Source organism: Xyrauchen texanus, chromosome 29 (assembly GCF_025860055.1).
Source record: "Xyrauchen texanus isolate HMW12.3.18 chromosome 29, RBS_HiC_50CHRs, whole genome shotgun sequence".
NCBI lineage: Eukaryota > Metazoa > Chordata > Actinopteri > Cypriniformes > Catostomidae > Xyrauchen > Xyrauchen texanus.
The window spans coordinates 25,785,966-25,800,026 of record NC_068304.1 but is presented as its reverse complement, the minus strand read 5'-3'; the positions used below and the strand labels follow the sequence as shown (position 1 = coordinate 25,800,026).

The window sequence follows — 14,061 nt, the reverse complement described above, 5'->3', positions numbered from 1 at the left end:
TTTTTTGATTGCAAAGCCATGACACCATATAATCATGCATTTTTGATTGTTTGTGGTTTTCCCTGTTGGGAAGAGGTAAAATTTGTAATTTTTACTGTTGATAACCACGTGGCACCATTAACCCTTTTAAAAAAAAAGCTTAGTTTCTGGCTTTTACATGGAGTTATATGGAGTATAATAGCATATTAAAAAATAACGTCTGTGGCCACCGATTGGTCCTCCTTCTGCAGCTGTAGGTGCCGACAACCTACAAAAATAAAAGAACAAGAAAAGAATAAGTACAGATTTCATAATAAGTATTTTTTAAGCTGCACATGACAATGAGAATAATCATGCAAACATTGTCAAAACACAAACAGTATCTCCTAAATTTATCTCTAACAAGCACATGAATTCAAGTAAAAATTAACAGGAATAGGATGCATGTAGTAACAAATGTGTAATGGCACATACCTTGTCTAGATTGTCAACACCTCCCTTGCAGCGGTTGTAATCTGCAATTATCTCTGGCTTCTTTTTTGGTCCCTCTGTCACCACTGCTTTGCTGACAATGAGGTCAATCATCTCCTCTGTGAAAAACAGATTAAACACAGAATCCATGTTCTGGACCCTTGCGATGGCATAGCGCGTCGGCCCTGGAGTCACGCCTCTGGCAGGCTGAAGAAAGGGAGTTGTCTCCACGTTGGTGGAAAACCACACTTCGCCGTTTCTTCCAATCCACCCAGATCCAGGATCCTCCGAATCCTCCTCGCCTTCAGTGGAAGCTAGAGAGGATGATGAGGGTGCCACATCCAAATCAGGATCTGACTCTGCTGAGTCTGTGGTGTCAGAGGGAGAAGACAATACATCCTGCAGCTTGCTGGAGGGGTCAGGCTGCATTATCATCTCTAAAACTTCACTACAAGTCAAGCCCTTTCTCATGTTGCTTGCTGCTCTTCTCACCATCAAATGACCAGCAGGCTTGCATGCAAGTGTTTAAATCCACTTGCTTTGTTTTTGATTACTCTGCATTTCTCACCATCAAAAGGCACTTTGTTTTTGTTTACTCCATGTAGTTCTGAGAGCTGAGGTGCATGTTTTGATTTTCTCAGACGCAACAAGGTGAGTTCTCTCTCTCTCTCTCTCTCTCTCTCTCTCTCTCTCACACACACACACACACACACACACACACACACACACACACTTTAATATGCTATTATTCTCCATATAACTCCATGTAAAAGCCAGAAACTAAGCTTTTTTTTGCACAGGCCTATCTAAAGGGTTAATGGTGCCACATGGTTATCAACAGTAAAAATTACAAATTTTACCTCTTCCCAACAGGGAAAACCACAAACAATCAAAAATGCATGATTATATGGTGTCATGGCTTTGCAATTAAAAAATGTGGTTATAATGGAAGTCAATGGGGCAAAAACAGCCACGAACAGTAAATAAGGGAGAAAAAGTTAAAATCTGATGCTGCACAAAAACTAACAATGCATCGAAACCAATGTTGTTTCTAATCTTTGACATGTCCAAGACTGTGATAAAAGGTAAAAACAAATCCAGTCCACAATCACATTTTATATTGAAAATACATCATTTTGTATGTTTTTTCCCCAAATCAGTGCCATCATTTATGAATTTGGCAATTAAAGAGTTAAAATCCTGATTTTTTTTTTTTTTTTAAACCTTTAGTAGTTTTGAACAGGACTGAGGTTGATTAATAGATTTATGCAAAAAAATGTGAAAAAAATATTTATCTGATACATTTTTACAGCAGTTTAAAGTAGTGGCTGTTTTCAGCCACGAACATAACGAAAGGGTAGTGAATTTGAACAATGCACAAGGACAATGTCTCTAGTTAGTTAGGACCTTTTATTTTTTATTCTAATCAGGAATTGAAAATGTCAGTATTGGAATTCAGCGCAACCACATGCCATTTGCATCTCAGAGACGCCCTGTTCACACCTGGTACAGGATTAGGAAACGTTGCGATCCAGTGGCCTTATTTTAATCTAATAGTTTTTCGTAAAATAGTAAGCGGTCTTGAAAAATAAAGCAGCTAAGTAAAGGACTGTGGTTAGCGCTCAAGTGTAGCCTAATTAAAATCAAAGCAAACTTGAGGATACAAAACATGTTCAATGGTGCCATCTAGTGGTGACTGTCATGCAACACATAAAACAAAATTGTTTTGAAAGCAAAGGTTTTACATTATGACTCTATGCTATCATCTCTTGTGTCACACAGGCTGCAACATCCTCAGTGTTGTATATAAACATACACAGAGCTGCTGCTAAAATTTCAGAAGAAATGCATGCTGTCTGTCTATCTTCCCTGACCTGGATCAATATCCTCTGGGTAAATATTGATATTATTGATCCTATATATATATATATATATATATATATATATATATATATATATATATATATATATATATATACTGGCTGCCAAAAGTTTGGAATAATGTACAGATTTTGCTCTTATGGAAAGAAATCTGTACTTTTATTCACCAAATTGGCGTGCAACTGATCACAATGTATAGTCAGGACATTAATAATGTGAATAAGTATTATTACAATTTCAAACTACTTCAGAGATCTCATCAAATAAATCCTCCACATGCAGCAATGACAGCTTTGCAGATCCATGACATTCTAACTGTCAGTTTGTCCAGATACTCATGTGACATTTCACCCCACACTTCCTGTAGCACTTGCCATAGATGCAGCTGTCTTGTTGAGCACTTCTCACACACCTCAATGGGGTTAAGGTGTAACACTCTTTTCCAATTATATGTTGTCCAATGTCTGTGTATTTTGCACACTCTAACCTTTTCTTTTTTCTGTTTTTCTGTTTCATAAGTGGCTTTTTCTTTGCAAATCTTCCCATAAGGCCTGCATCCGAGTCTTCTCTTGACTGTTGTACATGAAACCTGGGCTTTAAGTTTGCGCACTTTTGAACTAATATTGACCTTAAGACATGCCAGCCTATTCATACTGTGGCAACTCAAAACCAAACACAAAGACCATGTAAAGCTTCATTTAACGAACCAGATAGCTTTCAACTGTGTTTGATATAATGGAAAGTGATTTTCTCGTACCAAATTAGCAATTTAGCATGATTACTCAAGAATACGGTGTTGGAGTGATGGCTGCTGTCTAGATTTGATCAAAAATGACTTTTTCAAATAGTGATGGTGCTGTTTTTTTACATCAGTAATGTGCTGACTATACTTTTTGATCCATTGAATGACACTTTGGTGAAGTAAAGTACCAATTTCCTTCCGAAAAAGCAAAATATGTACATTATTCCAAACTTTTGGCCACAAATGTATATATATATATATATATATATATATATATATATATATATATATATATATATATATATACCTTTTTTTATGCAGGAAGATCTTCTTAAAAGCGGTCATGTTTTCAGCAAAATAAAATTGCTGTTTATTTTTTGCCAAAAATATTCGTAAATAATATAACTAATTAAAACACAATTGAATAAGTGATAACAATGAGTTTGTCAACCAATGTCAACACATATGAAAAACTTCATATACATTTATATTTCTCTATTAAAAGATTCCCACTAATACTCAAAACAAAGCAGAAATACTTGTGAGCCCAACTTAAATATATTTCAGGTTTACATAAAAGTATTTAAACCATTTATAACAGGAAGGTTCTAGGAAATGCAAAAAAGTAATTAATGATATCGAGAGGCAAATATATTTGAGCAGACCTCTCACTCATATGCACAAAATGGCTCTGTGAAGCTGTTGTAACTACTTAACATATTTCAATATTTCTACATATCACATCAGACAGGGAAGCATAAGCTCAGTAGTCAGATTTTTTATCACCACATACAATGACCATGCACATTATTGACGTGTATGTGTACTCACTTGTGAAATTCAGTCTTTGCTTTATTGTTAACACCTCAGTCAGTGCAATCTCACTAGTTCAGAACTGATGCTGGTATGCAGAGATTCTCTCTGAAATGTGAGCCGTGACTGTTCTGCCCTCTTTTTTATTTAATTTTTATTTTCTTGTCTCTTACATTGTGGCTGCTGACTACTCTATTGCATCAGGCAGTCTGTGCTTTGTAATTGTGACTCCAGAGATCCACCTTATCAAGCTTTGGACTCTCCAGGATGAGTAATAGAGTCTGGGGCTGTTCTGGCTGCCCTCCCACAACACACCAGCCACTGCTGCAATCATATGCAATCCTCTCACAATGCTGTGTTCTGTTGCCTAGAGACCAGGGTCACCAGGGTGAAGGCACCTTAGGAGAGGAAGACACCATAGCAGCACCACCATCATGCATCCAGCTAATAACCTCACCCTCAATCTACTCTCAGATCAGTTGATTTCTAAGCTGACCCTGAAAGAACAACCAGTGAGTTATCATGTTACTGCCATATTCTGTAACAGCAGCCAGTGGAAAAACAGGCCCACCCAGTGTCTTTCACAATAGCATACGCTCACCTATACATTATCCCATAACATGAGCAGACAGGGAGGTGTTCAGAAAAGACAACTATTATCTGTGGCTCAAGGACAAAGGATAATTATATTAGCAAGACTTGAAATCTGTTGCTGCAGCCAGCATGAAAGATTGTGTAAATGATTGCTTGTCTTTGCACCATGCAAGTTTGTGTTGCCGCTGATGTTAATTGATTTCTCCTCAAGGGACAGAATTTCATCACGCTTTGTTTTTTAACCCCTCTCATGCAAAGGCTGCACACAGCAGTCTCACAGGAAATCTCTACCTCTGCATGAGGCTACATACAGTCAGTGTCAGAGTCTGAGACACAATGAACTAGTAAGACGCAACCAAATCAAACGAGCCAGGACACAGTGTTCAAACAAACAAATTGTACATCCAACGATGTGAGGAGAGATAATTACAATATGAAGCGCAATAAAGTTTAAAATGTAAAAAAAAAGCAAACAATTGCTGTAAAGCGAACGAAAGGTATTTCAAATAACATGTTTAGTGCCATGTAATTTAGCCCCAAGTACAAATTGCAATTATTAATGAAGACAAAATCAGCAAATATCTGGTAATAGTATTTGTTCTTGATCTAAATTAAGAACATATGGTGTAGAATGTGACTTTCTAGAGGAAAACTCAACATAAACTGAACAATTATATATAAAAATGTAAACATTGTAGTGCATTGTAACTTGCCATTATTACCTTTTTTGCTCTTATGCATTTCCTTACACTAAAATAATTCAAAACAAAAAAAATCCTACTTCAGTGGTGTTAAAGGAATAGTTCACCCAAAAACGAAAACTCACCCCATGCCACCCCAGATGTGTTTGACTTTCTTTCTTCTGCATAACAGAAATATTTGTAGAACAATGTGCTCCATACAATGCAAGTGAATGGTGACCAAAACTTTGAAAAAAGCAAGTAAAGGCAGCATAAAAGTAATCCATTAGACTACAGTGGTTTAATCCATCTTCTGAAACAATCCACTCAGTTTTGGGTGAGGACAGGCCAAAAATATAACTCCTTTTGTCCTGTACATCTTGCCTTTGCAGTCTCTAGTCACATTCACGTTTCCAAGTTCTATTACACTTGTTACTAAAGTGTAATTGAGCTTGAAATCATTATCGCCAAGGAGACTGTTGATGTCAAAATTTATAGTGAAAAAGGAGTGAAATTTTGGTCTGTTCTCACCCAAAACCAATTAGATCACTTCAGAAGACATTTAACCACTGGAGTAATGTGTTTTCCTTTTATTTTGCCTTTATGTGCTTTTTGGAGCTTCAAAGTTTTGGTAACCATTCACTTGCATTGTATGGACCTACAGAGCTGAGATGTTCTTCTAAAAAATCTTTGTTTGTGTTCTGAAGAAGAAAGAAATTCATACAGATCTGAGTGAATGATGAGAGAATTTTCATTTTTGGGTGAACTATGCCTTTAAGTGAAAATATAAAAACATGTCTACTATTCTAATATATACCTAATATTTGTGTTAAAAAATAAATATTTGTAATCACATTAGTTACATTGTAAGGCATAGCAAAAACATGGTTCACATTCAGTTGCAGTGAAGGAAAAATGTGAGGTAAAACTGTCAATATAAGTCAAATTAACAGTCTTGGAACTATATGATCAATGATAACAATCAGGATTCTTAAGACTTTTATGCAGATCAAGAACCAGTTACTTCATCTGTATGCTGTCCTTATAAGCCCAAAGCTTTTCCCTGTGTTGTGGACTAAAACAATAGCCAATGGCCTTCTCAGTCTCACTGATTCTTTTTCGGAAGCGGTCTCTATCCCGGGCGAGCTCCTCCCACAGTCCCTTACGAGATGCATGAAGGGCAAATGACCAAGCTTGCATCTTATGAACTTGCACAATGGGAGAAAATTTGACCTGGAAAACATTAGCATCAATACTTTTATTACGCAATGACAGATATGCCTGGCATGCAATTGCATAACATGCTTGTCATGTTGTAGACATTTTAATCATGCAATCCAAATAAATGTATAGGTAGTAAAGAGATAATTACCTTCTTCAAAGTAGGACATTTACTCTGGTTGCACCGTTTAGCTGTCTGACCAGCATGCCTTCTCCATGGCACCACAGATAATGTATTGACAGAAAATGTGTGGCAGCAATGGCGAGCAACATTCCTTTGCAGTACAGGGGGCTTTGTGCACCTTGAAGATTTTAAGTTTCTGACTGCCGAACTTTGCATGTTTTGGCTGGGTGGACCAGAACAGTGCTTCAAAGCTGTCGGGGTAGCAGGTGAGCTCTGAAGAGTGGCTCTGAAATTCAGTGGGTGATAGGGGTCATGATTCTGAGAGAGGGACCTCCATAAGGCTTCTTCTTCTTCATCTTCAGAACCTGGTTTTGAAGAGTCAGAGCCTGTAGATGCAGTGGACTGCGACGCAGTGGGACTTTCAGACTTTTTAACTGGCTGTGAAACAACTTCTGCTTTGCTTTTTTCTGTAACGGCACTGGACAAACATGCAGTAAAGCGCAGGGGGTGATATGGATCCGAAGAGCTGGTCAGAAGCTCCCAGAGTCTGTCACTTTCATCTCTCTCTCCTTCTAAGCAGGAACTGTCTGTGCTACCCCAGCTGAACTCACTGTCTGAAAATTGACCTACTGACTTCAATTGACCTGGTCCTTGAACATCCTCTATAGATGATCTACATGAGCTAGGATCATTGATGGGTTTCTCTGGCTTTCCAATCTCCTTTGCTGAAAATCCTGACACACATGCAGCGAAAGACACTGGAGAGCACCTGCTCTCTCCGCATTTCCTCTCCGAACCTCCTAATACACTCCAGTCATATCCATGTTTCCACATGGAGTGATCTCCAATGTAGAGGTCTTCACTGTCTGTGAGACACTCTGTTGCGTGGGACACAAAGTCATCCACCAAAGAGCAGCAGAGCTCATCGTTGACCAGACTGGATAGGACGGCCCTGGAATGAGAGCTTACGTCAAAGGGGTCCCTGGCAAATTTTGAAAGCGAACCAGAACTGCCGACCACCATGTTTTTGTTGGTTTCAAACAAAGAGGAGAGCAGGAAACTGTCAGAGGGGTCCCCTGACCCACTTGTCATATGCTGAATGTGTTGCCCTGTCTCGTTTGTAATTCTCAGATGGACTTCAAACCTGAACATCTGGAAAACTGGGGATCAAACAAGACAATAAAATTTGCTGGAGTTACTTTTGGGGCCATTATAATATACAAACACACCTCTAAATAAATAAATGTAAACATATTCTAACCTGAAATTTCACATCCATTTCAAACTGTGGTCCGGGGGAAATTTCAGAGAAAGAAAAAACGTGTTCTAAAAAACTATATTAATGAAATTTTATATTATTGCCATTTCAGGTTAATCTAAATGTTTCTCTTCAGTTTCATACATTTAACAATTAACAAAGTAGGCTTACTATTTTTCAGATATTTTGGGATGCATTGATATGAACATTTTTGGCCGATGTGTTACAGACTTTAACCAAAAAACTATAGACTGATACGATACTTAATTTTTGCTACTTGTATCTGATGGATCAGGCCAACGTTTTAAGAGAGCCACAATCAAAGATAAATAGAAGATTAAAAGATAAAAAATAATAAAAAAAACATTAAAAAAACATATGACAATTTATGTGGGATTTTTTTTTTTTTTTTTTGCAATTCTAAATAATAGAACGCACATTTTTACATATTTGAATAGAACATTACAAATTAATACAATTAATTATTATATTCAACGTGATAGGCTATTCTTTTCGGAAATGATTTATTTTGGCTGGTATTACACATAGAAAATCTTTTATAAAATGTAACTTAATACAACGCAATAAATTGTACGTAATTACTTATAAAATAAACTATCGGCTTTTCATATAGGCCTAGCCTATGCGTTTTCATTATTATGATGGCTGATATGAAATACCAATTGTTGATATTTCTCGGTTAATATCGATGGTTGCAGTCAATAATTGGCCGATCTGTGCATCCCTACAGAATGTTGTAATAGTTGATTTGGGCTTTAGTACAATATAATATAAAAGTTAATTAGATAAACTGTCTTCATAATTTTTTTCTGGTCCTTGTACACAAAATATCTAGCGACCTATAGGACCTTCGCAAGGTGATTGTCATATTTGGGCGTCCTTGGCATCAAAACGCCTCATCTAGACTATTCTAGTTTACTGTTGAATAAATCACTTGTGCTGTGTATAAAAGCGTATGTTAAATATATGTGTGAAAGTGAATAAACAGGATAGAAAAACTCATCCAATTATTTAGTAGGCTACCTGGACACAAATCTCTGTTAATAAAACTATAAAATTAATCCTTGTACCGTAATCGGAGGAAATGGGCAACTAACATATACAGAGCAAGTGGATATTGCGTAAAAATACATTTCAATGCAAAGATACTCTGTAAAGATCGTCAGTTTGCAAATTACCCGTCATAAAAGTGCAGCAGATGATCTGGACCAGCAGTCGTAAGTGGTCCCACACCACACACAGTATCTGTTTGGTCCAGGGCAGCAGCATCATCCCGCTGTCCCCGAAGCGCCGCAGCGCTGTCCGCTCTGTTCCGCTCCTCTCCATCTTCAGCCGATCAAACGTCACGTATTCTGATACTCGTCCCTTGGTTTGTTTTCTTTGTGGTACTTTATCAACTGATTTGTGAAGTTTGCAAACCACATTTTCCCAAATGTATGAGAGTTAACTCCGTGCGAAAGCTGCTGATGTCCACATGATGACAGGTAACCGTTAACGTTTACAGCACCTCCGAAATGAACGTCTACTCAAACTTATGAAAATGCTCCACTGTAAACAAATATCTCCAGCCCCTGATGAAATGAACTTTGATTTGATCGCATATGTGTCACTCAGATTAAGACAGCCCCCTCTCATAAATAACCACGCCCACACTATGACGTAGTAAGTTGACGCATGGTTTATTTTCCCATGTGTAATCTGTTGTGATGCCAAGTTAACATCTGCTTCTCTTACATCATTACGTTGAGCTTAATACCTCCTATTGCCAATGAATTTAAGCCACTTCATTGTTTTTTTCGTAGCCCTGTTTAAAAATATAATTATATCATAAAGTCCACCAGTTAAAGAGACCAAATTACTAGTATTGAGAGTTAAGGTTTCCAAAGCTGTGTTTGGAAAAACTATGTAGATGACTAAGAAGTGTGATAAAATAAAAAAGGTAGGGATACAAATAAAATAGTCAGTTATGAGATGTTCTGCAGAATGTTAGCCTCAGTCTTCATCCCCTTTCATTGCATATTTTTTCCCATACAATGAAATTAAATGATGACAATGTAAAAAATAAACAATTGTGTCAAGTACTAATGTACAGTAGGTTTGATACATCAGTTCTTAAGTGGCATGGACAAACCATATAGACACTATATAACACTATATGGAACTCTACACAGATTCCACATGTGCCTAAATCAAAACAAGTCAGAAGATGCCATGAACACAAGGCAACTCGTTTAGATTAAGTTCTAGTTTTACAAAGTGTGCAAAAGTTTATTCAAATGATGTAGTATTTGTTTCATGTAATACATTAGAATCTGAATGTACACCATCTACAACTTTAACATTCCGGTGTGAACCCAGTGGCAAATCGTTCATATTGCTTTTGCAGCAAGCCATCACCCAGGAGACAAAACAATTGTGTGCACTGAGTAGCTTTCTCTCCAGATGCTTTCTTACAGCAACAGCCTTTTTAATGAGGTGGTACAGATCCTTTGGCAGATCTAGGGTTGATCTGTGCCCAGTTGCAAAAAAAACCCCTCAATTTAGGAAAACCCTTAGTGGTAATAGATTGACAAGGAGTTTTTTCATTGACCATTTTAACTTCATGAGGGCAATTCATTTTGTACATATTAAAAATACAGTGTAAGAGTACACTTACAGTATGACTAAATGAGATAGATTCTCATTCTGAGTGTCATTTCTGTGCCATTGGCACCCCCAAACACAATGTAAAAAATTATCAGTTTTCAAACAGATTCCAAAAAACTCCCCGTCTTCATTTGGTCAGAAAACCGCCCCAAACTCACACAACTGGTCGAGGCAATGTTGCTGTTTTGAGCTGGACAGTCTGCTCAAACAGAAAGCTCCACAGAACCACAGAGTTCACACTTTTAGGTGAAATCAACCAACAAATGGCTACTTATATTTGACTGCATTAGAAGGTGGTATATGAAGAAAAAATTGTATGAATTATAGAATTCAGATCTCAGAATTCAGTAGAAAATAATTACAAGTATTAATCTCCTTGATATGAATACACTGTGAATGCATTAGTCACCCAAAAGGTTTTGTGTTCGTTGTCTGCCCCCTACTGGTTAATGTGTGTTTTATTGTCAATTATTAAAGGAATAGTTCACCCAAAAATAAATATCCTTTCATCATTTACTCACCCTCATGCCATCCCAGATGTGAATGACTTTCATGCCATCCCAGATGTGAATGACTTTCTTCTGCAGAACACATACACAAAAAATATTTTTTAGAAGAAAATTTAGCTCTGTACAATGCAAGTAAATGTTGACCAAAACTTTGAAGCTCCAAAAGCACATAAAGGCAGCATAGTAATCCATACGACTCCAGTGATAAATCCATGTCTTCAGAAGCGATGCGATAGATGTGGGTGAGAAACAGATCAATATTTAAGTCCTTTTCAATCAATTACAACATTCTTCGTGCATATCGCCACCTACTGGACAAGAAATTATGGTAAAAAAGGACTTAAATATTGATGTTTCTCACACATCAAATTGCTTCAAAAGACATTTTCACAAGACCACTGGAGACGTATGGATTACTTTTATGCCGCCTTTAAGTGCTTTTGGAGCTTCAAATTTCTGGCCACCATTCACTTGCAGTGTATGAACCTACAAAGCTGAGATATTTTTATAAAACTCTTCATTTGTGTTCAGCAGAAGAAAGTCATATACATCTGGGATAGCATGAGGGTGAGTAAATGACAAAATTTTCACTTTAAGGTAAACAAGGCATTAACTTCAGAACACAAATTCTAGAGAATGATGTTCAAAAACTTTAGGAGAGAGACAGAATTACAGAAAACATTGATTCGGTCAGGTTAAAGATAACCAATAAATAACTGGTCACAATTATATAAATTAGAATGTTTCTTTTAACAGCCATAAAAGAGCGAATCAAGTCAATATTTGCGGAGTGAGTGAAAACTTGCATCTTGTAGATGATTATAAAATGCCTCCAGGTAAGCTCATAGATTATTATGAAGCTGAGGTCAGCCAGTAGCTTTTAACCACAGGCACCATTCCCTTTTGAACAGGGTTCATTACACCAATGTCAAAATTCAAAGTCCCTTGGTGCCAAGAATGTTTCATTAAAAGACAGTTGAACAAAAGTGACATAACCACTTAAATGTGTGTGACCTCGTGGTAAGAACATTTTACATTAAATTTACAAAACAGGTATTTCAGTTAGGTATAACACAAAACTACTAAGAAAAACAAAAGGAGAGCATATCAAGGCACCCTGTTATTGTTCCTACAGACTGGTCTTAAGTTGTTTCAGTTCATTTGGCACATTATCAAAAGCACACTGCTGTGCTTAGCTAGATACCTCAAAACCTTAAAGGCTTTTCATATTTCATATTTGCATATGTAGAAAAAGAATGTGTAAAAATGAGCAGTTTTAAAAATACAAGTGTCGATCTCTCTCTATATATACTTATATATTTATAGAATAATATAAACTCTTCTTTAAGTGAGCCATTTTGGTCCTCTATGTCCCAAATGTAAATAACCCAATTTTGATTTCTCTTCACACACAAAGTAAGGTGGATTGCTTATTTCAACAAGGAATCAGCCTTGATTAGTGCTAAGAGAGGGGTTGAGGGAATCAGAGTAGTCCTGTAAGGGCACCTGCTGTAGTTGCAACACCCTTTGTGAAAAGACTGCTGGGGAGGGATTATTACTTGTTGGACCTAGAAGTAGGGCACCATGGTGAGCTTGTACCACTTGATAGTCTCTTTGCTCAGGTCAAAGTCCTTAAGGCTGAGGGTGATGCCACCCAAATAGCAGTTCTCTCGCAAAGACTCTGCACTGAGCACGCTCAGCTGAAGTTCCCTTTGCTTCAAGGTTTCCTTACTGTAACCACTGTACACCAGCTAAAAACAGAAAGAAAACCAAGGGATTAGAACCTCTAAGTTTCAGAACAGCCAAAGACTGGTTGGAAAGACTGACCCCATTTGTTGGGCTAATGTTTCTATGTCGGTCTAGTCAAGATGCTTAAACAGAGCAAAGGTTTGATAGTGCCACACAGTTACTGTACAGTGTTTACACTTTTTAGATTGATGCTAGGTTGCAGAAAGGTCACTTACCATTTCATTAAATGTGGGGTTCCTAGTCTTCCTCGCAATCTTTGTTTTGCGTTTGGAGGTTTTGTTGGGGTCTGGGAGAAGATATGTTTTTACATAAGGGTTTGGGTCTGCTCCATCATTTGACAACTGTGAAATGTTTTGGAAGAAGGATATATAGCATGTTTAATAAGCCAGAAGGATGCCTCCAATAATCATGAACATAGCCATAATAATAATGTATTTAATTCTGGAAATGGTTTGAAGATTTTATTTTACTAATAAGAGTTATTTCTTACCAGGTCTTTAATGTGCATGACCATGATGAAAAGTGTACTGTTTCGGTAGGACACTGACAGCTTCACCTCACCCTCTACCCGGCCAGTGGTGGGACTCACTGGAGCCATCTCTGGTAAAATATACATCAGTAATTTTATAACCAATTATGGGAATTTGAAGATTTCAATCCTAATTCTGATAAAATTAGACGATACTAAAGACTGAACAGTTGGCAGTAACCATTTAATCTTGTGCCACCTCGTACGGCTTTGCTATTCGCAGCGCATATTTTAAATAAATGTAAACCAACTGAATACTGTTCACAACACTCTACGCTGTCATTAAACTTCTGACACAATGCGTCATGTGACACAACAGCATGCCATGAAGTGCTTCTACTGGCACAGTGCCAACAAAAGTGCCTCTGGTAAGAACCCTCTTTAAATTGTTTTGATTGAAACCTGTTTGATTGTAAAGAGTACTGTCTCTAAACATGAATAAACTGATAAACTTCATGCATACACCCTCTACTGGGCAGGGAGAAGAATTTCTATAAAAAATATTACTTAAATACTGATATCCTTCTCACCCACACCTATCATATCACTTCTGGAAAATATGGATTTAACCACTGGAGTCATATGGATTACTTGTATGATGACTTTGTGATTTTTGGAGCGTAAACATTTTGGCACCCATTCACTTGCATTGTATGGACATACAGAACTGAAATATTCCTCTAAATATCTTAATTTGTGTTCTTCAGAAGAAAGAAAGTCATACACATTTGGGATGGCATGAGGGTGAATAAATGATGAGAGATTTTTCATTTTTGGGTGAACTATCACTTTAACATCAGTAAATGCATTCCTATATATTTACTGTGCATTTTCACATTGAGAA

General features: G+C 37.2%; 2 protein-coding genes across 2 annotated transcripts in view; both read right to left on the bottom strand.

The window, feature by feature from the left end:
- Positions 1-3,460: 3,460 nt before the first annotated feature.
- LOC127622896 (protein phosphatase 1 regulatory subunit 15B-like) lies at positions 3,461-9,310 on the bottom strand. Its single transcript, XM_052097042.1, has 3 exons — positions 8,963-9,310; positions 6,533-7,665; positions 3,461-6,393 (listed from the first exon to the last, which is right to left on the bottom strand). Exons 1-3 carry the CDS (start codon positions 9,108-9,110, stop codon positions 6,181-6,183), a joined length of 1,494 nt encoding a protein of 497 aa, XP_051953002.1. The 5' UTR covers positions 9,111-9,310; the 3' UTR covers positions 3,461-6,180.
- A 157-nt stretch (positions 9,311-9,467) lies between these two features.
- LOC127622989 (phosphatidylinositol 4-phosphate 3-kinase C2 domain-containing subunit alpha-like) overlaps positions 9,468-14,061 on the bottom strand; it is a 55,784-nt gene continuing 51,190 nt past the window's right edge. Inside the window, 3 exon segments of the mRNA XM_052097211.1 lie at positions 9,468-12,690; positions 12,904-13,029; positions 13,179-13,288. Coding sequence (XP_051953171.1) covers positions 12,508-12,690; positions 12,904-13,029; positions 13,179-13,288 — 419 coding nt within the window. The 3' untranslated portion in view covers positions 9,468-12,507.